At 43.9% G+C, this 26,729-nt stretch overlaps 1 protein-coding gene and 1 long non-coding RNA gene across 5 annotated transcripts in view; one reads left to right on the top strand and one right to left on the bottom strand.

Annotated features, from left to right (window-relative positions):
- fbxl20 (F-box and leucine rich repeat protein 20) overlaps positions 1-16,576 on the bottom strand; it is a 108,433-nt gene extending 91,857 nt beyond the window's left edge. For 2 of the 4 annotated variants that reach the window (XM_033034858.1, XM_033034859.1), the window contains exon 1: positions 16,259-16,448. In XM_033034858.1, the coding sequence (XP_032890749.1) occupies positions 16,259-16,288 (30 nt within the window). In that variant the 5' untranslated portion in view covers positions 16,289-16,448. The other 2 variants (XM_033034860.1, XM_033034861.1) reach the window with 2 other exon arrangements.
- LOC116981780 lies at positions 16,563-21,528 on the top strand. The gene is made up of 2 exons (XR_004414291.1): positions 16,563-16,743; positions 20,977-21,528. It is a non-coding gene; the product is annotated as an uncharacterized LOC116981780 (long non-coding RNA).
- Positions 21,529-26,729: the final 5,201 nt, after the last annotated feature.

Below are 26,729 nucleotides of genomic sequence, written 5' to 3'. Positions count from 1 at the left end.
AGTATTGTTGGATGGAATTTGATTGTGACAACTACAAGGCGATGCATTTTGGAAAATCAAATAGGGGTGGGTCATATTTAGTAAATGGTAAGACATTAAAGAATGCTGATGAACAAATGAACTTGGGATTGAAGAGTCAATTGTTTCTTAAAAGAAGTAACACAGGTAGATAAAGTGATGAAAGTAAACATGTTATATGCCTCATAGGTCAAGGCATAAATTATAAAAGTTGGGACAAAGTGCTAGAAGAACTCAGTGTGTCAGGCAGCATCTGGGGAGGGAACAGACAGGTGACATTTCGAGTGGAACCTTTCTGCAAACTGAAGGATTCCATTTTCCTTCCCCAAAATTGTGGCCCAATTAGGTTCCTCCAGCACTTTGTGTTTGTTCAGGATTCCAACAACTTCATAAAAGTTGGGACATGTTGCAACGTTACAAAATACTGGTTAGTCCGCAATTGGTGTACTGTGTACAATTCTGGTTACCATCTAAAAGGAAAGTGTGCTTGTGCTGGAGAGTGTGCAGAGGAGATTCACCAGGATATTATAGGGAGAGTTTGGAAAGGATGAATTTGGTATCCCTGATGCACAGGAGGCCACGGGATATAAAAGACATAGATAACGTAACTAGCCAGAATCCCTTTCCCCCCCCCCCCCATAGTAGGGTATCAAAAGAAGGCATAATAAGGTGGGGAAGAAGCCATAAAGAAGATTTGAATAAAATTTGAGGGGAGGTTTCTCACACACATGCAGTCAGATTGGTCGAGGGAAGTGGAGTTGGAATCAGATATGATCACTATGTAGAAGAAATATTTAGATAGGCACTTACGTCGGTACGTTATGGAAGGATACGGACCTAATGCACGAAAATGGGATAGCATTGATGGGCAAAAATGGTCAGCTTGAACGCGGTGGGTCAAATCACCCATTCCATGCAAATTATTATTCTGCAATAATTGTCAATTATTAACTATTAATTTCATAATCATACTTTATTACCCAAGTATGATTTGCAACATACGAGGAATTTGTAAAGGTTCACACCACTTACTTTCTTAGGTATACAAGCAGCGGCATTAACTATACCAATTATCTGTAAACATAAAATCTACACTAATCCTTCTACACGGCATAGATAGGATAGACAGTCAGAACCTTTTTTCCCCTCGGGTAGAAATGTCCAACACTAGAGGGCATAGCTATACGGTGAAAGGGGGAAAATATCATGGAAATGTTTGGGGCAAGTTTTTTTTGTTTTTTTTTTAATAAACAGAGGGTAGTGGGGGCCTGGAATGAATTGCCAGGGATGGTGGTGGTGGAGGAGGCAGATATGATAGTGGTGTTTAAAATAACTTTTAGAGAGGCGCATGGATTTGCAGGGAATGGAAGGATATGGCTCACTTGCAGACAGATTAAATCAGTTCAGTTAGGCATCATGCTCGGCACAAACATTCCTGTGCTGTTCTGTGTTCTATGTGATGGAATAATTTAGTTATGAAGAGATATTAAATAGACTGGGTTTGCTTTCCTTGTTGCAGACGAGGCCAAGGGATGGATTCTGATAGAGGTATCAATATGATGTGAGGCATGGGTAGAGCAGATAGCAAGAAACATTTTGTATGGTAAAGGCGCCAAGGACAGAGGGCACAGGTTTAAAGTAAATAGCATACGGTTTAGATGTTTAAAAGGAAGATTTTTTTCACGCATGGATTCTGGCTACAAATATTCTCCAATTTTTTAATGCATACGACGAGCACTTGAACTACCAAAGCATAGCAGACTATGAACTACGCGTTGGTGAATGAGATTAGTAGAGATAGATATTTAACAGTCTGCATAGGCACGGTTCCTATTGTACAACTCAATTGTTTACAAACAATTATAATGCTAGAGGAAATGCCATGGGAGGGCACAAACGATGTTTACCCCAACACTGCAAGGATTATTCACCACCACATTTCCCATAACCATTATTGATACACATCATACCACAGGTGCACAACCTTTTATCCGAACATCCAAATAACGAAAACCTCCGAATAGCGGACATTTTTTCGGTCCTTGAAGACGTTCAACGAGGGCGTCCTGCAGAGGTGACAGCGGAACCTCCGGTCGGTCCTCGAAGAAAGGGGAACTAAATCCCCATTCATAAAAGAGAAGGTGAGGGTATATTGCGCGGGAGGGTTAATAATTGACAATCTGCTGTTGCCTGCCCGCTGAGTTAAAAAGTTCCCATGGTAGACTCACGATACACAGTGTATCGTGAGTCTTGCGTGGGAACATTTTAACTCAGCGGGCAGGCAGCAGCAGATTGTCGCTCCCTTCAGTTTCACCTCACCTACACCCCTCTGCTTCCCGGCCATGTGTGTGACCCCTTCCCTCCCCTCTCCAGCTCCCCGCCCATTGCACCGGTGCGGGGGCTTTGCACTGTCTTCACGTCGGCGATGCCAGCAGGTCAGTGCCAGTCACCGGAGACGTCAGGACCAACAGGACACCGATCCCCAGGCCCACTGCAAGCACGGAGATCCCAGAGACCCACAGCCAGCAGCAGCCCAGCCCCGTTCCAACTCCAGAGGAACACGCTTCCCGTAGGGACAGAAGCTGATGGTGTGCAAGGTACGTCTTGGTCTTGGGGTTGCGGATGAGGGGGCGCAGCTCGGGCTGTGACGTCTCCGGCCACCCCCCTGTACAGGAGCTGAGACTGGGAACTGTGGGGTTGTTTGCAGTTGCAGAGGGAGGGGGCAAAGGCGGTACAGTTCCCAGTCTCAGCTCCAGTCCAGGGGGATGACCGGAGACGTCAGGACCAACGGGACACCGACTGCAAGCACGGAGATCCCAGAGACTCACAGCCAGCAGCAGATCTAGCCCAGCCCCGCTCCAACTCCAGAGGAACCCGGGTTGCGGATGAGGGGGCGCAGCTCGGGCTGTGGGCGAACTGCCACTTGTCGCTGTAGCGGCCCATCGGGGAGCGGGTTCCTGTTGGTCCCGACGTCTCCGGCCACCCCCCTGGACAGGAGCTGAGAGACGTCAGGACCACCAGAAGCCGCTCCCCGATGGGCCGCTACGGCGACAAGTGGCAGTTCGCCCACAGCCCGAGCTGCGCCCCCTCATCGGGACACCGACCCCCAGGCCCACTGCAAGCACGGAGATCCCAGATCAGCAACTCCAGCCCAGCCCCGCTCCAACTCCAGAGGAACACGCTCCCCGTAGGGGCAGAAGCTGATGGTGTGCAAGGTACGTCGTGTTCTTGGGGTGGCGCAGCTCGGGCTGTGGGCGAACTGCCACTTGTCGCCGTAGCGGCCCATTGGGGAGCGGATTCCTCTGGAGTTGGAGGGACAGGGAGACACAGCGGCTTTTGAGAATGGTGGGCAATCACTTCCAAAGTTCTGCCCACACGGTCAGTACACCTCTCCTACACTTGTCTCCCGCACTAAGATCATCTCGCAGAGAATGATCCCAGCCTAACCCTCTCTATTCTCGCCTATTCTGCAAGAAAAAACTACATTGAAGACTCAAACTCACGATCGAGTAACTGCCGGGATCGAGGCGCAAACTCGCGACCTTGCGGATATGAGCCGAGCACTCTACCACTGAGCCAGCCGTTAAAATCTACGCTAAAAATCTTCCAATCCGAAAGCCGAAAAATTCCGAATTACGAAAAGTGTCTGGTCCTAAGGCTTTCGGATAAAAGGTTGTGCACCTGTATTAAGATATTTGGCTTGCTCACTAAAGTGTCCCACAAATTATCCTAAAGTCCAACATAATTCTATAATGAAACTCCAAAACATTATACTGTCACTGTTGAAGCTCGGACTGAAACGTATGCACCCAAAGTTAAAACAAATTCTGGCGCTAGAGGTTAACATTTATCTTTTAGAGCCAAAGAAAATCCCTACACTTTTTAAACAATTAACATCTACAACTTTTCCCTACTCCAATTCTTTTAAATCCAGGATTCTTCATTTGTACCACGTCTCCAACTCTTTCTCCAGGGACAGAGAATTTTATAGTTCGACATAATTCGGCACTGAGGGTCGGTCGCAAATTATGTATCATCAGATCTACAGTTGTTTGAAAGAAGGATTAAACCAGGATGGTAGCCATTGCAGAGATGTTTAAAGCACTATCTGTAGGAGAACCATGGAGGTACACCCCAACTTTAGGCCCAAATCTCATCTAGTTTACTGACTACTTGCCTCATGACTATGAGAAACAGATTGGTGTGCTTACACTTCCTATTCATGGATTTTTACAATGGTTTATTATGATTCAGTAAGATAGACAAAAATGCTGGAGAAACTCAGCGGGTGAGGCAACATCGACGGAGCGAAAGAAATAGGCAACGTTTCGGATCGAGACCCTTCTTCAGACTGATGTGAGGGTGGGGGAGGGGCTGGAAGAAGAAAGGAAGAGGTGGAGACAGTGGGCTGACGGAGAGCTGAGAAGGGGAGGAGATAGTAGGGACTACCTGAAATTAGAGAAGTCAATGTTCATACCGCTGGGGTGCAAACTGCCCAAGCGAAATATGAGGTGCTGCTCCTCCAATTCACGGTGGTCCTCACTCCTACCATGGAGGAGGCCCAGGACAGAAAGGTCAGATTCTGAATGGGAGGGGGAGTTGAAGTGCTGAGCCACTGGGAGATCAGGATGATTATTGCGAACTGAGCGGAGGTGTTGGGCGAAGCGATCGCCAAGTTGGTCTCACCGATGTAGAGCAGCTGACATCTGGAGCAGCGGATGCAATAGATGAGGTTGGAGGTGGTGCAGGTGAACCTCTGCCGCACCTGGAAAGACTGCTTGGGTCATTGAATGGAGTCAAGGGGGGGGGAGGTAAAGCGACAAGTGTAGCATTTCCTTCGGTTGCAAGGGAAAGTGCCCGGAGAGGGGGTGATTCGGGTGAGAAGGGACGAATTGACCAGGGAGTTATGGAGGGAGTGGTCTCTACGGAAAGCAGACAGGGGAGGAGATGGGAAGATGTGGCAAGTGGTGGGATCCCGTTGGAGGTGGTGAAATGTCAGAGGATTATTTGTTGTATGTGACGGCTGGTAGGCTGGAAGGTGAAGACAAGGGGGACTCTGCCCTTGTTACGAGTGGGGGGGGATGGGGAGTGAGAGCAGTGTCACGGGGTATAGAGGAGACCCTGGTGAGAGCCTCATCTATAGTAGAAGAGGGGAACCCCCGTTCCCTGAAGAATGAGGACATCTCCGATGCCCTGATGTGGAACACCTCATCCTGGGTGCAGATGCGGCGTAGACAGAAAAATTGGGAGTAGGGGATGGAGTCCTTACAGGAAGCAGGGTGGGACGAAGTGTAGTCCAGATAGCCATGGGAGTCAGTGGATTTATAGTGGGTGTCGGTCAGTAGTCTATCACCTGCGATGGAGATAGTGAGGTCAAGAATTGGTAGGGAAATGTCGGAAATGGTCCAGGTGATCATGATTCAGTAATGTTGCTCCAACTACTTAAGAACCTCACTGGCATCAACCGGCAGCTGCATGAAGGATAGCCAAACATTATTGCACTTGCCTTGGGGAAATAGATGCGGCCAGTTGCGTCCTTGCATCGGTTCTGCTGATCAATAAAACCATAATCAACTTTTTAACCTCAGTGTAATTTTCCTGTCCAGTCTCTAATAAGTGCAAATGACTAAGCCTCCACAGTTTCGTGGATAATGAATTTGAAAAGACTCAATCTTCAGAATGAATCATTCTGAAGATTGAGTCTTTTCAAATTCATTAACCAAATACAGTTTGAATGGCAAAGTCCTTTCTTGGAGACAGATCCAAACACTCCAGTAAGGGAAAACATTGAAGATAGACACAAAATTCTGGAGTAACTTAGCAGGTCAGAAAGCTTCTCTGGAGAAAAGGAATAGGCGACGTTTCAGGTCGGAACCTTCTTCAGACTCCATTAAACTCCACTTTAGGCATGAGGAAAAACATTATCTCTACCATTGCGATCGAAGTGTTATGATGGGGACAACACAGTAGACAACTTAGGCATTGTTACAATGATCAGGTTATGTTGATTGAAGTAAAAACATTTGTTGTGACATCAAGAGCACCCCAGCTCATCACTGAAGGAACATTGTGGGATCTTTGACAATCAGTTTAGGTTTTCTTTCAGTCTAATCTCCCCTGTCAGGTTATCACGTCAGCATCATCTATGCTGCATTTGTGGAGTGAGAGCTAATCACAGGACAATTCAATAACATACATTCTAGCTCCTCCCTCCCTCAAGGATACGTTCCACATTACCATATCCAACTACAACATCAAAAGTACACAACTTTGATTCAATTCAAAATAGAACAACAAATTAGGAGGAGCAGCTGTTAAAGCCGCTGCCTCCTCCACCTCCCTGGACCGGTATTTCCAGCAATTTCTGGTGTAACCAGGCATATATTTTCATTTTATTGGGTTCCTCTGTGAAGAGAGGTGCCCTGATACGTGGGATCACCAACATCCCCGTTGGTTCTTCCACTTGGGCACTGTCCTTTGTAACGGCAGGCGATACCACACCAGCCCATTCTCCTCTTCCCTTTCACCACCCAGCGATTTAGACTATTGTACATTACTGGAATGGGAAGACGAAGTGGATCGCTGGAAGCCCAACAGCAGCCAGGTGAGCAAGTTTGTAGAGCGCAACATACAACAGCTGCAGCCATGAAAGGAATCAACAGCATCGCATGCAGCAGGACAACCCCAGGCTGGAAGCCTACATTATTAATATTCCCATACTCACCCACTACCACACCTTAGTTATAATAAAGTGAGAAAATAAGAAATGCCTCTCTCTTTCAGCCCAGATCATACTCTGTATTTGCAAAAACTTGAGACGATAGATGCAAGATGGCGCTGGAGCTTGGCGACTCTTTGCCTGCTGGTCTCAGTGGAGGTTCTACTATCAACCATTTCAGTCATTCCACTCTTGCTTGCCTATGGTTTGATTGTACTCATGTATTGCATAATTTGACAGGACAGCAAACAAAGTTTTCCACAGCATCTCAGTATATGTGATGACAGTAATAAACTTAATTATAAATTATAAACAGTTCCAGCAACCTGGGTTCAATGCTGACCTCCGGTACTGTCTAAGTGGAGTTTGCATGCTCTCACTGTGTCTCTATGGGTTGCTCTTGGTTCTCCGGTTTCCTCCCACATAAAGACAATGTTGAATGGACCACTTTAATTACCCCTAGTATATGTGGATGGCAGAATAAAATAGTATTAGTGCAGATAGAAGCTAATGGTTGCAGTCTGGACCAGGGTCTCGACCCAAAACGACACCCATTCCTTCTCTCCAGAGATGCTGCCTGTCCCTCCGAGTTACTCCAGCTTTTTGTGTCTATCTTCGGTTTAAACCAGCATATGCAGTTCCTTCTTAGAAGCTAATGGTTGTCATGGAGGGCCGGTAGGTCCCATCCGGTACAAGTCCACATTAATAAATATAGATTCCAGGAAAGGATCACAGTGGACCTGACCCACAAAATAGACAAGCATAGTTTTAGCCCTTTGTGAATTGCACCAGTCACTAATCCTTATGTCAAATGCTCCACTCCAAACATTATTCGATCGTTAAGAGTGTTTTACTCTTAATCAATTATAACTTGGATCTTGTGATTCATGTGTGGCCCTTGTATCTTCACTAAGCAAAAGAAAACATGAGTGGGCATTTTATGTGGTTGCTAAATTTGTAAAAAACTATTGCATGAGCTCACTTCCCTGCCCCCTTCCCCCGAGAGTGGCATTTAATCTGATCACGCTGTTATCCATGGCCAGCAGGGAGATGCAACAAGCATGAATTTTTAAAAGACCAATTAGTTTCTGCATTCACAAACATGCATCTTAATGCCACTGATAAATAGAGACCCAACCCATCTTTGTGGGCTCTTATACAAAAGTTCTATGCATTTTTTCATTCTTCCCACGCCCCGTTCCTACATAATTGAACCTTACCCAGGAATGTGATGTCAAGATAAGGTGCAAATTTCAAATCCAAGGCCAAAAATAAGCCTTGCAGTCTCAAGGTGTTTCACTCAGTTCCACAGCAAGTTATTGAGGGATGAAATATGGCCACTAAAACGTGTTTTGAAAAGCTTAAATTTCCCTTTCCATGATTTGGGTATTAACGGCAGGGTTAGTATTTATTGCTTAACAAAAATCTTTCAGAAGGTAGTAATGTGCCGACTTCTTGAGTCATAGTCCTTCTGCTGAAGGAGATTCCATGGTGCTGTTGAGTAGGTCTTTCCAGCATGAAGACCCAGCATCCTTTTACCCTAAATTAGGATCAGACACAACTTGGAGAGTGAGCTGATGGTAGTATTCCCAAGCCCCTGCAGTCCAAGTACTCTTTGGTGATAAACTATGTAAGTCTGGGAAAGGTTATTGAGGTAGTCTCACCAAGTAACTCCAGATGGAGCACCGTACACCCACAGTGCATTGGCAGTGGGGGGAATTAATGTTTAGGGGAATGAATGAGCTGCCCATCAGGTTGCTGTGTTGAAGTTTGAGAGTTGTTGGTGCTGCACTTATCCAGTTAGCAGGACAATTTTCTATAACACATCCAAAAGATGTTGGCTTATTAGAAGATGAGTTACAGGATGCCCACCTTCTCTTATATGGCAGTGGTCATGTGTTTTAGTGAGCAAGGGAGCTCAGTGATGTGAGGAAATATTATACAAATAGAACCACTTGGATAGTGACTTTTATATAAGCTAGGTGAATTGCAAAAGAAAAGTTTAAAGTTTTCCTGAACCGAAATAAAGTGCAAACAGACAGATACACACAGGTAAAGATGAATCAAAACATGGGAGGCCTGAACCTGAACTTGCTTAGCTTAGGTTATTGTTTGGGGGCAATTATAGCACTGGAGGAAATTGTATTTGATATGGCTTTGTGTTGAAGAATGGGAAGCTGAATAAGGGGCCTCTTCTTAGGCCATCTGCTCTGTCTCTATGGCAAATTTTTGAGCTCTGAATGTGACATAAAGGTGAAGAGTTATGGCTTGTTATGCTAGGTTTGAGGCAGAATTCAAGGCTGAGAGATGATAGACTGCAGTTAGCCTTGGCTGTGTAAAATTATAATGAGTGTGATAAGGAATAAGATGCAAGTGAAGGAATAGTTGCTTTGAGAAATAATTAGTTTGAGGGAGTTGTTTATAGAAGGTTGAAGCAGATGGAATTCTGACGTAATGGTCTGGGTTGTACCTTGTACCTTGTGTTCTGTCTAGTACATGAGATTGGAAATCCTGCTTCCCGATAACAGGAAAGGCACCAAACTCATATTAACTAAATTGACAGATTTACGACCCATGTATCTTTGGATGGGAGATGGAAATGTGCGTTTTGAACTTAGAAACTAATTCAGCAAACTTATATAATTAATGTTTTAAAGACATAGGTAATGGTATTTCAAAATGTGTAAAATTATAGTAACACCAATTATGAAATGTATTGTCTTAGTAGAAAGGTACACTTTAGACTTATAGAAATTGTTTAGATTTATAGAAATATATTTTCTCTTGGTATAGAAAGTGTGTATGACTTGTGTGATCATTGTATGTATCTTATATTTTGAAGAGTGGTCTTTGATAAAAGCCTACTGGGGTTTTGCTGTGTTGAAATAAAATAATTCTAAAACAAAGTTATTAAGCACAGGCAAACGGAGGCTGTAAGGAGGCCAGGGAAGGGGGATCATGTGACTGATGTTGTAAATCACCAGAATGACTCAGATGATTGGTCACTAGCTTGTCATACCCTCTGTATCTGAAATGACTAATACCTATATAAATACCATGAGTTGGTATCAAAGTTACTCCTCTCTGGACCCGCCCCAGAGCATCAGCTCTGTGTTGGAAGGTTCAAGAGACTATTCTCAGCTGAATAAAGAATTGATTTTAACAGCAACAAGTGTTTCAGTCAAGTTGACTTTAGATTGAAAGAACTCAGTTTAACAGATGCACAGTTATCCAATCAGTACAACTCCTCCTTGCACCCATTAATACCCCTCTTCCTCACGTACAACTCAAATTCTACTTCTAAAACTTCTGGGTGCTGCCACATACTCTTGCCCAAACCTCAGCAAACCCCACTAAACTTTAGGACTCATTCTGCAAGAGATGACTGCCTGCAGATTCTCAGTTCAATATAAATTAGCTTTTAGTGGTTAGCTATTACACTATAGTGTTTTAAAATAAACTAAGTGCCCTCACATAGACCCCAGAAACTAGCTGAACAGTTCTTAAGAGTCTGGATGCACATCATGGAAACAGGCAACATTTAGCAGTTCAAAAAATCCTGACAGAAAGCAAGCTTCAACAGCTTCAAGCTCATTAAAGGCAGCATGAAGACGGGTGCATTGGCTCGACGGTATGTATTTCTTACCAACTCTATTCCATTGCATGATGCAAATGCGTTAAAAGTATCCTGCATTGTCAGACCACAAGGACGAGCGTGGTCAGTTGTCCATATCTTCTATATTGACTTCATGTGTAATCTTGCATATCATCTACTTCTGAGCATTCACATGTAGCAGCCAGCTCCCAAAGGATTCCCGAGGATTAGGTTTGGGTTGGCAGAATATAGATTTGAGCAAGTTACAGCTACCCAGACATTACCGAGGTAATAGTTTCAGAACTGGGAATTGACCCTATCAAGACTGGGAGTGAGATTGAAGGAGATTAAATTATATCCTTATCACCACTGAATTTTAATGACACATCTAAAATGTGGGTTCCCACTTGCTTTACGACAACTATAATCATCCCAGTGTCAAAGAAAAAGGTAACCTGCCTTAATGACTATGGTCTGGTGGGTTTGATATCTACCATCATAAAGTGCTTCAAACAACTGGTCATGGAATATGAACTCCAACATCCCAATCGATTTTGATTATTTGCAATTTACTTTTCGCTGTAAAGTTCCACGTAGATGCATTCCTCCTGGCCCTGCACTCATTCCTGGACATTTGGATAACAAGGACACCCATTTCAATCTCTTATTTATTGACCATACCTCCGCCTTCAACACCATACTTATCTCCATACTTATGAACTCCAGGATCCTTTACTTCCAGACCTATAGACCGCAATCAGTAAGGAAAGCTAACAAAATTCCACACCCGTCTATAGCCTCTTACTCTAATCCCTATACACCCATGACTCTGCAGATTCATCATGTAACTCCAGTTACAAGAGCGCAGATGACATCACTTTAATCGACTGGCTCAAACAATGACAAGATGGACTACAGCAACAATATAGAGAGTTTAGAAGCATGGTCGGGGCCTATTTGAGGTTTCCGCAATCGCCGCAACGACGGCCCGATTGAGCTCCGGCGTCGGGAGAACATTCTTCAGCGGCTTGGAGTGGCTGGAACGGCCATGCTGCCAGAGACCATGGCTCCCGAAGTCCACAGGCCGCGCTGGTCGGAGCTCCTACACTGACGATCTCGGCGAAAGATCCCAGGCTCCGCGGTATTCAAAGTCAGCGCCGCCACAGATCCAGGATGTTGGAGTCGGCGGTCTCAGCACTCCGGAGCTTACCACACGGCGACCGGGGTAAGGCATCGCCCGCTCAGCGATGGTGCTTCAGCGCTGCGCCGCCGCCGAAGCTGAAGTTCTGGCCGGTCCCGGCAGGAAACGCCGCTCCAGTCCCGTTGGTAGGCTGCAAGGAAGGGGTGAAGAGACGGCTCAGAGAAAAGCCGCAACTCCGGCCAGGTTGGGACTGAGAAATAAAGTTTCCCCCTTCCCCTCCCCCCACCCCCCACATAAAAAAGATTAGACCTCCAAAACGAAACTTTTGAACATACTAAAAAATAAAAAGGGTGAAAGGACGGACAGCTGCAGGCTGGGCAGCCATACTCGATGGTGCCCCCACTCGAAGGGTAGAGGGCACACCCCAATCTGATTCAATGATGCTGAAGTGAAGATTCCCGAGTGTAAATATCATTAATCATTTGCCCTGGTCCAACCACATTGGCGCTACAGAGAAGAAACACAACACAACCTCTACTTCCACAGAAGACGAAGGAAATTTGGCACCTTAAATGATCGTACCAATTTCCACCAGGGCATCATAGAAATCATCCTATCTGGATGCATCACCAATTGGTTTGTCAATTACTCTGCCCAAGGCTGCAAGAAATTGCAGAGTTGTGAATGCAGCCAGTCCATTACACAATCCAGCTTCATCACACAACATCAGCACCAACTACACTTCATACTACCTTAAGAAAGCAGCAAACATAATCAAGGATCACTCATACCCCAGTCATACTTTCTTCTCCTCCCTTTCCCTACAGGGCAGAAGATAAAAGCTTAAAAGCAAGTACCACATAATTCATGAACAGCTTCTTCTCCAGTGTTATCAGACTCTTGCATGGATCTCTCATTTTCTGATTTTCCATCTGTGCTTGCAGCCCTTCACTATTTTTAAATGGAGGAATGGAATTGCTGTGAGCCATCGTTAATTCATTTGGCCTAAGTGGCCTCCATCTGCATCATGAGGAAGTATGGATACCATCTATTGCGGTTAAAGCAAGAGGCAAGACCATGACGAGCAACTACAAAATGCAGCAAGTCTGAAAGACAGGAGAACAAAAGTGTAGATACAAGGAACTACAGATGCTGGTTTACAAATAAAGACAAAAAGTGCTTGAGTAACTCAGCAGGTCAGGCAACACAACATGGATAGGTGATGCTTTGGGCCAGGACCCTTTGTCATACTCAAAATATCCAGCTAAAGTGGATAAGACTAAGCAAACAGCGCACAAATGGCAAAATGTGACCACTGCTTATGAACATTAGGGTAGTTGATGCAGAGGCAAGCACTATCCTCCAACACCCACCTGGTTATGCAAATGATCTAATGGTCAGTAGTAATACGCTCGGGGGGAAAAACACGGCTTTATTTTTGAATGACAAAATTCTATTACCTGTCCACTCAATAGGCAGATTCCTCCCCATAAAAAACCCTTGTGCTTTTTTTCCCTGTAGTAATCAGCTGTTCAAGAACAGCTGCAGTGCTAGTGGCAAAAATATGCTCACAGCATTGTTGGGTAAAGGATTCCAGGTTTAGATCGGACCAGCAATAATTTGCAAAACAGAATGCTTTGCAGCTTCGGACCCTGCTAATGGTGGTATACCCATGTGCTTGCTCCCATTACCTTTCATGGATGTAAAGAGTATAGATTTGGGAAGCATTGTCAAAGTAGCCTAGGCAAGGTGACTCGAGTCAATTTTGTGGATGGTTCACAAAGTCACCACCGTGTGTGTCTCAAAGGTGCAGACAATAAGAAAATAAAGTTATCTTGTCCTGGATGGTGTCCAGTCTCTTTGGAGTCGTTCTTGTTGCACTCGTCCAGGCAACTCTATCGTGAAATAACTTATAGATGGTGAAAATAAGTTAGAATATCAGGAGGATGTCATACTACATGAGACCTAGGTTATGACCTCCCCTTGCAGCCACATTTGACACACTGTTTACCACCGTTACATCCCAATTGCTGTTGCTCCAGCCAAGATCAAACAATTAATCAGGAAATTGGACCCCTTGGTGCTTTAAGCTAACTTGGGGTAAAGAGAAATTGCTTTGTTACAATTGCTAGTTATTCTGAGGAAATATGAAGACCTTTTGAGTAAGTGCACTCCCAAAAGTACACCAAACCTGGTTGGGCAAACGGAAAGATTTTTTTTTCAGTCTGGCAGTAATACTGGCAGAGGTTATAATGATAATTATCAACAAATCCAACAATCCTATTATCAGTTTAATTCTTGGGGTCACGGTTCATATTCCAATGTTGTCCAGTGCACACAAATAAAAACTCCACGTGGTGCAAAATGCATTGTTTCATCTACTGCATGTTCTTTCTATTCTGAACTACAGCCACTAAATATGCAATAAGTAACAGTAATAAAAATATATATTTTTAATTTCTGCCATTAACAAAATGACTGGTTCCAATATTAGTGCATCTAACTGTCTCGCCAAAGAATTTACTCAGACTCTCACTGTAAATTCAACCAGTTGCTAACAATCTGTTTTGAGAACAAAGGTCATGCAGCCCAGTAAATTGATTCAGACACATTAACTTGCCCTTTGTGTCAATCCTTTCCCTCTTTAGAAACACAACCAAACTTCCATCTATTTAAGACAACTTGCAATACTATTCAGAAATCCACATTATTTTAAGAGCATTTCCAGCACTGCTAAACTACAGAATCAGAAAGTAATGAATTATTATAGTTTCACTATCTCACGTATGAAAATGATCCATTATTTTAATTAAACTATTCAAAATTCTGCTGGGTCGTTTAATGCCTGTTGTTAGCCAAGAGTCACACAGAGATTGAACAGGAAGAGAACAGTAAACTTCTGCCTCTAAAAGGAAGCAGCTGGGTGGTTGCACGTGAATAAGAAGCAGTTCATTAATTTAATTAAATTTCCACAGCTGCCAAAAGTGAGATTTGAAGTCAGTGTGTCCAGATCAACAGTCTAGGCCTCGGGATTACCAATCTACCAACATAACAACTAATCTACTGTACCACTAATCTACTGTAACACAAAGGGTGCCTAGTTCTTTTGCCAACAGAACATGAAGTCTCAACACTTTCGTGTGCTGCGATTGTTTGGGATATGCCTCATCAACCAGCTGGTCTTTTCCAGTCCTGTGTTTATGATCATTATTTTCCTGCTTTAACTCACTACATCACTGTAATGATATGTACATACATTCCCACAAGATAAAATGCTAACCATAAGACCAGCAAGAAACCAGGACAATTTGCCAACATGGAAGGGAACAGAAAGTGATGTTATCTGAATTTTTTTAAGTAAATCATAAATTTCCTGAATTGCACAAAATCACACTCCTTTCTGAATTACCACACTGTTATATGATGCGAACGACTGCCTTATTATTCCATTAATTACAGATAAAAAGGCTGGCTTCCTTGCCCGATGCAAGACAAAAACTCTCCTCACAGTGCAAGTCATCATTCCCTACCATTCAATCAAATTAAAAGCAACAATTCCATATCAAACACAGACCAAACAACCCCATCGACATTGTACTGTCGCGAGCTGAGGAGATTATCACCAATTACCGCAGACAGAATTACTTGCATGCTCAACAAGTCAACTCCTCAACCTTTAGTTGAACAAGCCATTTAAAAATGGCTATCTTTGATAGCCATTTAAAAAAAAAAGAAAAAAACTGATCCAAAAATCAGTAAATTAGATAGTTAAGGACAAAACTCATTCTTAATGTCAATACTCACGGTCTTAAGGCTCACTGTCTTAAAATATCATGTTAACATACACATACTCACATGCAATTCATTTATTTACTTAGTACCTACAGGCATATCTAAATAAATGCACTACAACCATACATACAATCATTTTTTTATGCGTTTAATCTAAAGTCAATATATTAGCATTTAAAAAAAAACCTAAATCTATTACCTTAAAGAATTAGGACCACAGAAAAGAAAACGCACAAAAACGGAAAACAAGAGCAACTCTGGGGCTAACAAAACATTCATCAGCTGTTGCACATCACACAAAGGAGTAGAAACAAAATGCTGGAGTAACTCGGCTGGACAGGCAACATCTCTGGAGCGAAGGAATGGGTGACGTTTCGGGTCGAGACCCTTCTTCAGACTGGAAACATCACCCATCCTTTTCCCTTTTCCTCCAGAGATGCTGCCTGACCCACTGAGTTACTCCAGGATTTTGTGTTTATCTTCGGTGTAAACCAGCATCTGCCGTTCCTTACTGCACACAAAGGATTAAGTTGGTGCGGGCAGGAGGAGCTGTGAGCTGTCGGCTGGGGAAGGTGTGCGGGGGTTCGCTCCGGCTCTACTCCCCGGGGCCCACTGTGAGAGGGTGCTCTCCCAAGCCCCGGGAGGCGTGGGACCCGGGACCCAGCTCGGGCTCTACTCCCGGGGGGTGCGGGGCCCCTGGGACCGTAGACAAGGGAGCCCGGTGTCCACTCCGGCGCCGTTGCCAAGGGGGTTGTTGAGGGACTCCGGCTCCACTTCCACTCCCGGGGGCCCCAGTGGGTCAGGGGGGGGGGGGTTGCTGCGACCCCCCAGCTCCACTCCCAGGCCCTTGCTCCAGCTCCACTGGCGGGGAGGGGAGTGTGGACCCAGTGGCTGTGATCCCGGGGTGCGGGGGGGGCCCCAGCTCCAGCTCCGGGCCCGTTGCCAAGGGGGGCCTAGCGGGGGGGCACGGAGCCTGACTCCCTCACTCACTCACCTCAAACCTGCTCTTGGTGACTCCATTCATCCTGCTGCCCCCCCGCCGCCGCCGCCGCCCCACCACACGCCCGCTGGGCCGCGGCGCTGCTGCTAATAATCCCGCTCTGGTTTCTATTCTCCCGGCGGCTTCAACTTTTCAACAAAAACATTAAAACAAAAAACACACACACACACAGACCGGACTCTCCACCCACCTGCCAGCATCCTCGCACCTGATTGGACCGCACGCTCCGCCCGGCGCTCCGCCGCAGTTTAATTCATCATTGGGTGCGGGAGTCGGGGCCGTCGGGGCCGCCGCTCCTCATTCCCCTCCCCCTCCTCCTCCTCCTCCTCGTCCCCCCGTCCCCTCCCGCTGCGGCCTCTCGCCCAGGCCCGGGGTGGGGGGGGGAGAGAGTGACGTCAACGTGGCGGGAAACACAAGCACACGGACAGGGAGGGGCGGGGCAGTCGGCCTGGTCCCGCCCATCACCCTGTGACTGACAGGTGGGTCCCAATGAAACCCCACCCCCCTCCCTCCACGCCCCTCCCACCACCTCCTCCCCCCATCACCATCCACTACCCTCCTCCCTCCCCCCCATCACCCTCCACCCCACTCCTCCCTCCCACCCTCCACCCCACCCATCACCCTCCACCTCCCCCCCCACCCTCCTCTCTCCCCCCCCACCCATCACCCTCCACCTCCCCCCACCACCCTCCGCCCCCCCACCTCCCCCCCATCACCATCCACCCCCCCTCCTCCCTCCCCCCTCCACCCATCACCCCCCACCTCCCCCCATCACCATCCACTACCCTCCTCCCCCCCCCCTCCACCCATCACCCTCCACGCCCCCCCACCTCCCCCCATCACCATCCACCCCCCCTCCTCCCCCCCCCCTCCACCCATCACCCTCCACCCCCCTCCTCCCTCCCCCCCCCCACCCTCCACCCCACCCATCACCCTCCAAAAATTAGATTGCCTCTTGCACTATTATTGACTTGTTTTGTCATTATGTTTTTGCATGAATGCCTTTTGCACAGTTCTATGTGTTTGCCGAGTATAGAATTTGTGTGTAATTTTGTTCTTATTTAGACATCATTTATATTTCTGTGTGTTGTCTGAGGTGGGAGGATTTCTTTACAGAATAGTCGGGCAGGGAGTTGTTGTTAGTTACCTAAAATTGGAGATTCCAATGTTCACACCATTAAGTTGTACGCTACCCAAGTGGACCATGAAGTGCTGTTCCTCCAGTTTGCACCTGACCTCACTCTGGCAATGGAGGAGACCCAGAACAGAAAGGTCAGTCTGGGAATGAGTGTTCAGCGAAAAGGTCACCAAATCTACTTTGTCTCGTTGATGCAGAGGAGGCCACATCAGAAACACCCAATGCAGGAGACAAGGTTAGAGGAGGTGCACATGAAGCAAATTTATTTCCTTCCAAATTACTTGAAACAGGTACAACAGGCCAACAGTGCAAGGCATAAGCAGTGCTATATCTCCTCCACAGGATCCATTCATTTGATCTCTGTTGACGTATTGTATTTTGAATTGTCACATTGTTTTGGTTTTAAGGATATAGTGTGGAAGCAGGCCCTTCAGCCCACCGAGTCCACGCCAACCAGGGATTCCATCACACTAACACTATCCTACACATACTAGGGACAATTATACCAAGCCAATTAACCTACAAACCTGTACCTCTATGGAGTGTGGGAGGAAACCGGAACACCGGGAGAAAACGGGGAGAATGTACAAACTGTACAAGCACCTGTAGTCAGGATCGAACCCAGGTCTGTAATGCCCCTGTCCCACTTAGGAAACCTGAACGGAAACCTCTGGAGACTTTGCGCCCCGCCCAAGGTTTCCGTACGGTTCCCAGAGGTTTTTGTCAGTCTCCCTACCTGCTTCCACTACCTGCAACCTTCGGCAACCACCTGCAACCTCCGGGAACCGCACGGAAACCTTGGGTGGGGCGCAAAGTCTCCAGAGGTTTCCGTTCAGGTTTCCTAAGTGGGACAGGGGAATTACTCTACCTTAGCGCCACCGTGCTGTTTTAAATGTGAGGGAATTAGCTGGGGTTCCTTAACATTCAGTCGTTCCAATCAAATAGCCTATCATCATATTGCTTACACTCAGTCTCACCTTGACATACATTGCCCAAAGCCACAATAGCTGATCCAGAATCAAATGCTTTACTTCCTATCTGCACCATGTCTTTGGGCATGTTACTTGTTGATCAAGGTCCAGTTGCTGTGCAGATGACAAACAGTTCCAACACTTTATCACTCTTCCCTGCCAAGTCATGCCCATTTATGTTAAGTGTCAGGATCTACTTGCTTCCCCCTTCAATATGTCATGTCAGAGTTCTACATCATGCTTTTCACAATATCTTATTTCACAGGAAGCTTTCCACAGCAATTTTAGCAAGATCAGATGACATGCAGATTTATGAACCTATATCTCATTGCTGTCACTGCTAATTGAAACCATTTAGAAACGGTTTCTCTAGCTCCAATGATTCTTAAGGCCACTCACCTCAGACCCAAACATTTATGTCAGCTGATGTGTTGATGAAAGACGCTGTTGAGGAACAATGTACTTTAAAGTTTTTACAAGTTTATGTACAGGAACACATAAATACGACTAATTTTCCTTTTCACACTTATGCATTTTAATTCACAGCAGTAACAATGTTGCATTGCATTAGGATCGGTCTGCTACATCATGTTTAATTTTGGTTCTTGTTTAAACAGGAACTTGTATTATTTTTAGTCGAGTTGCACAAATAGTAAATTGCTGTTTGCATATTAGTGCACAGATAGGACATGTAGTGTTAAAGAAGGAACTGCAGATGCTGGAAAATCGAAGGTACACAAAAATATGCTGGAGAACCTCAGCGGGTGCAGCAGCATCTATGGAACGAAAGAGATAGGCAACGTTTCGGGCCGAAACCCTTCTTCAGACTTTGTACATGTACTTTGGCTGGAAAATGCAGCATCTAGATTCAAGAAACTTTAGATGGTCATTATAAAAAGGGCTGGCGTAACACAGCAGGTCAGGCAGCATCTCTGGAAGGCATGGATATTTCAACGATGCTTCAGTACGGGAACCCTCTTCAGACTAAGTGTAGTCGGGGGCAGAAAGCTGGAAAAGAGCCGAGGGCTGGGCAAAGCCTGGCTGAGTTTAATGTTTGGTATGAAAGAACGAGGTATTTTGTTCAATTAAGTCATTTTCACCACCATTAAAAACAAACAAGAATCACATTCACCGAACGTAACCTAAACACTCTCCATTTCCTAAAAAAGTTAGTAGTTATAGAAATAGAGAAATAATACTGTTATTCATTGAGAATTACTTTCCTTGCACCACTCATGTCTCCTGTGGGTGAGTTGAGAAAGGCAGACTTGGGAAAGGCAGTAGAATTGATGGAACCAGATTCTATGCCTTGTAGGCTGATGTCATTGACATTAACAAACCATGCAAGTCAGTGAGGCTGGGCAAGTTGCATTGACTGAAGTCTACTTCCTTAATCCTCCTCCAAATTATAGTTTATTTCTAAATTAGAAAATAATCTCTTTTTAAAAAAAAAACTATTTATTAGTTCCTCCACCACTGGGGTCACAAACCCTCCTGTGTACAAACATCATCCTCAGATAGACACAAAAAGCTGGAGTAACTCAGTGGGACAGGCAGCATCTTTGGAGAGAAGGAATGGGTGACGTTTCGGGTCGAGACCCTTCTTCATACTAGTCCGGGAAAAGGGAAACGAGAGATATAGACGATGATGTAGAGAGATAAAGAACAATGAATGAAACATATGCAAAAAAGTAACGATGATAAGGGAAACAGGCCATTGTTAGCTGTTTGTAGGGTGAAAACGTGAAGCTGGTATAACTTGGGTGGTGGTGGGGGGGGGGGGGATAGAGAGAGAAGGAATGCCGGGTGCTACTTGGGTGGGGGAGGGGTAGAGAGAGAAGGAATGCCGGGTGCTACTTGGGTGGGGGAGGGGTAGAGAGACTTGGGTTTGGGGAAACATCATCCTCATCTGAATGGCAGTATAGAGTGAATTATTAGATTGTTTCTCAGTTTTTGATTTTCAAACCAAGGGGAACATATGGGCCTCATCTACAATGTAATTTTTTATAAACACCTAAATTAAATCTTAAACCAGTTCAGGAAATATAATCAATCTTTTACCAATGTTCCTTGAGTTATAGGGATGTAGAGAGTAAGTTCATGGAACTCCCCTTCTATGAAAGGAGACAAGGATCTATAATTATATTCTGAATAATAAGAGCATTGGACTGGAGATGAACAATAATCATTCCCGTCAATTTATATTGGAAAAGAAAAAACATTTCTAAATTGCCCTAATTTGGACAAATTACTTTCCAAGTGCTTACAATGTGTTGCAGTCACAGAAGTATTTTCAAGGCAATATTCTCTTCAATGCCTCTTCAGAAGTATGAGAAAAATGTCCCACAATGTTATTTGTTGTAGATTTACTATTGACCATCGCCACAGTTGACAGAATAATTTATTTATTGAGGTAGAAAACAAATTAAAAACTTGCATTTATATGCTGTACTGCCGTGTGTATTAAACACACAACTGATTTGATGTCCCGCTGATTTACTCCAGCATTTTGTGTCTATCTAACTGATTTGATGTTTCTGTTTGTGGGGTAAATGTTAGCCAGGGCTAATATTTCTTTGAATGGTGTTGTATTTTGTTTTTAGGTTTTTGAACAAGGATCTAGGGCCTCCTTGGAATAATGGCAGAGTGGCGCAGCGGTTAGAACCTCACAGCTCCAGAGACCCCGACCTCAGGCACTGTCTGTGTGTGTTTTCCACGTTCTCCGTGACTGCATGGGATTTCACCACATCCCAAAGGCGTGCCGGTTTGTAGGTTAATTAGCCTCTGTAAATTGTCCCTAGCGTGTCCGGAATGGTTGTGAAAGTGGGATAACATACAACTAGTGTGAACGGGTGATCGATGGTTAGCATGGACTTGGTGGGCTGAAAGGCCTGTTCCCGTGCTATATCTTTCAATGGTTCAAAGAAGAAAGCCAAAGTTTCGTGCATGCAAGTTTGCACTCAGGGTGCAAAATGTCTAAGCATAATGTGAAAATACATGCAGTCACCATCTCTGTTAGAAATTCACTAACTTTTACTCACGAAAGGGCCAGTTAGTTGGGCAGCTTTTTACCAATTCCCATACTAAATGGTAGATTTAAACAGGAATTAACACTAGATGTCATATTGATTTAATAAATTCAAAATGCTACAACATTTGACAGTCTATTGTATTTTGTTTACAACTTCTGATTATGCATATATAAAGATGGAAGGGCTAAAACACACTTGATCCACAGCATGGTTACAGGCCCTCCAGCAGAGTCCACACCAACTATCAATTACCCATTTACACTAATATTGCACTAATTCCATTTAATTCTCCCCACTATCCCTGCACTCTTGCCACACACCTAGACACAGGAGTAATTTACAGTGGCTAATTAACATGGGAGGCGACCCACACGGTCATCTTCTCGCCAAACCCCCTTCCCGTGTGAACCTCAAGAATTAGGATGGGGTGCAATTCCACAACCACCGAGCAGCATTTTACTCAAATAATTTTTGATGAGTTGAGATTTGGGAAAATAAGGAGTTAGCTTCACATGGAGGGTTGTGCAGAGAGGGAAGGAGGGAGATTAACTGAACAGCTCCAACATAAACAGGTGCAGCCACGATGGGCTGAATGGTGTCCTATGTTCTGCGTTACTCTATACATGCTTTAAAGTAAACCCGTGAATAGAATGGACTGCAGTCAAACTTGGATATATAAAAAAGAAAGAACACTGTGTTCCAAAGCACCTCCAGTTTTTCCACTAATTATATTAAATATCTGTGCAACTGAAAATATCAAAGTTACACAACATCCACAAGAGGTCAGTGCAAATAGGAAACTCTAACAAGCACAGACACTGTCCTGCTGAATTGTTTATTTCCAAATTTGAACAATAACATTGGTTTATTTTTCTCTGCAAAGTAACATTCTCAATTATGAAAATGTTGGGAAAATAATTTACATTTTGCAAAAAAGGGTATGGCACAAATCGAGGAGAATATTGGCAACTTATTTACCTGCTGGACAGAACAGCAAAACAAAGATTACTTCACAAAACACGAGACAGTCAACCATTTTCTTTAAGTTACAAATGCGTTAGGAAAACACAGGGGTCCTTATCCCATACACTGCTAAGATCACTGTACAAAGAAATGTCAAGGTTTTATGCCAAAATAGGTATAAAAATAGTTTTTGTTTTAAAAATTAATGTTTCCAGAAATAATTTGGATTTTTTAATCAAATATATAGATTTTTGCTTATATACACTGGCAAACCAATCATCTCAAACATCCACTGGACATTTCAAAATGGCTCACTAATTTGGGGGGTTTTAACACATAATTCTGAGAATAAAATTCCAAATTAGTTTCTGCTGTCACCAAGGATTGCTGGGATGGTTTCAAGGATGTCCTCAAAGTAATGTGCCAATATTTAGGCCAATGTTTGGGACTTTGACCATGTTGAATACCACAATGTGGAGAGGATGTTTCCACTAGTGGAAGAGTCTAGGACTAGAGTTCATAGTCTCAGAATTAAAGGACGTTCTTTTAGGAAGGAGATGAGGAGAAATTTCTTTAAATCTGTGGAATTCTTTGCACAGAAGGCTGTAGAGGCCAAGTCAGTGGATATTTTTAAGGCAGAGATAGATAGATTTTTGATTAGTATCGGTGTCAGAGGTTATGGGGAGATGGCAGGAGAATGGAGTTAGGGGGGAGAGATAGATAAGCCATGATTGAATGGCAGAGTAGACTTGATAGGCCAAATGGCCTAATTCTACTCCTATCACTTATAACCTTATGAATAGCTTTTGCCTGACCATCCTTTCCGTCGCCTCCTCATCCATCCACTCACATATCAACAAAGATAGACACAAAATTCTGGAGTAATTCAGCGGGACAGGCAGCATCTCTGGAAAGAGGAAATGGGTGACCTTTTGGATCGAGACCCTTCTTCAAAGATGCTGTCTGTCCCACTGAGTTACTCCAGCATTTTGTGTCCAACTTCAGTGTAAACCAGCATCCGCAGCTCCTTCCTACGCATTCCCATATCAACCTGTTTGCAACATGGCCGAGAATACTGTGCAATAATAAATGAACTGGCCCCAAAGAATTCTTCTCCCCCTGACCTGGGGATGAAAAATCGAGCTTAGACTATTTAAACTCAGCACAGATTAGAAATAGACCAAGTGACAATCCAATTTATAATGCTTCGCTTTGTACAAGATCACCTTGGTCCTCAAGGTGATTGGCATAATATCCTGCAGCAAATTTGCCAGAGTATTAAATTAAAGCCATGGGAAGATTGACAGCCACATCCAGATGTTACGATTCCAACCTCAAATATATATATATACATATATATATATATATATATATCAATCTTACCTGAAATGGGGCTTTGTTTCATTCTTTATAATTATCATTCACTGATAATTGAGACGGCATCAATACCTTGCCTGAATTATCCACAATTTAATACACAATAAAGGCATTAACATTTTCTTAAATTCTTTGCGATCTTCTCCTGCCCTTTGAATGGTAGTTTGATTTCAATACCTTAAATTAGTTCTACTTGTCTGAATATTTCCAAATTTCATAAGCAAACTTTAGATTTTATATGCATGAGTCGCAGAAGGGACCAGACTGCAAATCACGCAGGGAGCGGCTGAAAGTAAAAGATTGTTTCAATGTTGGCGGTGGAGTCACTATAAGTAAATTGTCCAACTCCAAGTCACAATCTACTTTTCTCTCTCAACTTCGGACCATTTGTGGATTTGGACCACTTTCTATTTTTTCCCCCAAACGATTTGTACCAATTTGAAGTCACTGCTAAAAGATCAATGTAATTTTTTTGTTTTATAGAGATTTTGTAATATTGGTAGTCTTCTGCCAAAGGTTGAGGCAGAATCCATAAATATTCAGCCAGAATAAATTTGGATAGTACTCGATGGATGTATGCAGAGAGGAAGAGTGTGGATTGGAAGTGGCACAAAAATAATCACTCAGGCCAAATAGCCTGCCTCTGTAAAGTTCTGCTTTTATAATTTATCATAGCACTCATCTTAAAAGGAAAATGGTGGAGAAATCTGTAGCATCTTGACGATGTATCCACTGAACTAAGTTTCAGAGTTGCTAAACAGTAACCGATGGTCTCAACACTGCAATCGGAAGTACACCATTTCTAAGACCAAGCCTTTTACACAAATCAATGTGAAAGCAATTCTGACTTGTAGAGCCACAAAATCAATACTAATGAAAACTTGTGTATTTGAAATGTTAGGTTTAATATAAGCTGTCATTAATGACAGAAGCCAATTTCATTTTGAGAAACATTCTTCAATAAGCTTTAACTCTTAATACTGCCAATGTAAGTAAATGTCTTCATATTCAATTGATTTAACAAAGTAGTTTTACCCTTGCATATTTAACTGAAGTTGGCAATCTTGAACAAAATACTTCCCAATAACACCTGATTGAAGTCCCACAACTTTTTCTTCTTTATAAGAAAAGTATCTTTGCTTTATACAATAATTCTCACACTCAAAAGCAGCATTCTCCAAGTTACGTCTCATCTCGACATTCAGAGTAGAAAAATGGGGTGTTCATTATCTCTGCTGAGCAAGATGATGTTATCAGGACAGGAATTAGAGTCAATGGCCTGGGGAATTCAACCAGGGCTCCTGATTCCCATCTTATGATATTTGCTGGAACCTGAGATTTTAGGCAAGAGGATTGGGTTTAGGGCTAACACCCTTCATAGTCGAAGCTGCTGACAGCAACTGCCACAGCTTACAGAAAATAGGTGCATAAAGACAAAGCAAACTGGGTTCTCTACCCTGTAAGAATCAATGGCTCCCAGCCAGGACTGGTGTCGAGGCATAAAGGCAGTGTATAAAACTATTAAAGGCCGAGGGTGAACAGAAATTATCTACTTCCTTCAGCTGGCAAGCCAATAAAGGGGGCAGAGATTTAAAACCAAATGACATAATGATTAAAAGAGTGGAGGGAAAAACAGACAGCCCAAGAACAAGAGAAGCTTGGAATTCATAGCCTGAAAGCAGAAACCATCATTGCATTTACAAATCAGCTGGATGAGCGTTTGACATGCAATTATTGAGGACAGTGGATTGAGAGCTGAGAGGGTTTGAGTTCCATGGTGTTTGTTTTTGACTGGTGTGGGCCAATTGGCCCCTTCCTATAGGGTATATTTCCATGATGCTATAAGTTATCAATATAGTAAATTTACTTTTGAGCCTTAGTTAGATCAAATTCAAATGGGAAGAAATACACTTTGGGTTCATCTTTCACAAGTAGCATTACAAACTGCCTTAAGATAATAGATAATTTGCACTGCCCAAATTGAAAACTGGTGGCTGACTTTTTAAATGCACACTAATATGACACTGGTGTTATGGCCAAGAAAGAACGGCTATGCCTCGACTGCCGCAGAAGACTAAGGACATTTGGTAAGCCTACAGCATCCCCCTTCCCATCAGAACTGCCCCCTCCATCGACTCCTTTAAGTCAAGACTAAAATCTTATCTATACTCCCAAGCCTTTCCTGATGTCCACTGAGCGAGGGCTATATGTATATATGTATGTAGTTTGTATGTTTATACTATTCTTATAACAAATGTAAAGCACTTTGGCCAACGAGAGTTGTTTTTTTAAATGTGCTATATAAATAAATGCGACTTGACTTGACTTGGCAATATCTCTTACCGATTTCTACAGATGCACCATAGAAAGCATCTTATCGAGATGCATCACAACTTGGCCAAGATTGCAAGAAATTGCAAAGAATTTGTAATGCATCCCAGTCCATCAAACAAACCAGCCTCATCCCCCTCACCCCCCCCCCCCCCCCCCCCCCCCGGTCACCCTATCTACACCGCACGCTGCCCTGGGAAAGCATAAAGCCAGCATAATTAAGGACCACTTACACCCAGGTCATTCCCTATTCTATCTACCTCCGTTGGGCAGAAGATAAAGCTGGAAAGGATGTACCACCAGATTTGGGAACAGCTTCGTCCCCGCCATTATCAAACTACTGAACAGATCTCTCAATCTATGGATGTCGTCCCCATCTCCTAACCTACCTTGTTGTGGCCTTTGAACTTTTTCTAATCTACACTTTCTCTGTAGCTGTCTCATCATATTCTGCAGTAATTATTTTTGTCTTTATTCTGTCTGTTGTTGTTTCTTGTCTGTATGGCTTGATTGTACTTGGGCATGGTATGATGTCCCAGCCTAGCACTCAAAGATTTTCACTGTATCTCCGCACAAGTGACAATAATAAACCAATGCCTTTTTTGGGCATCGGAAGGTACATAAAGTGGTGGATTTTTTGGGATGAAGAATTT

Source organism: Amblyraja radiata, chromosome 16 (assembly GCF_010909765.2).
Source record: "Amblyraja radiata isolate CabotCenter1 chromosome 16, sAmbRad1.1.pri, whole genome shotgun sequence".
Taxonomy (NCBI): Eukaryota; Metazoa; Chordata; class Chondrichthyes; order Rajiformes; family Rajidae; genus Amblyraja; species Amblyraja radiata.
Note: the sequence above shows the minus strand (reverse complement) of the source record. Positions and strands in the feature narration are given on the sequence as shown.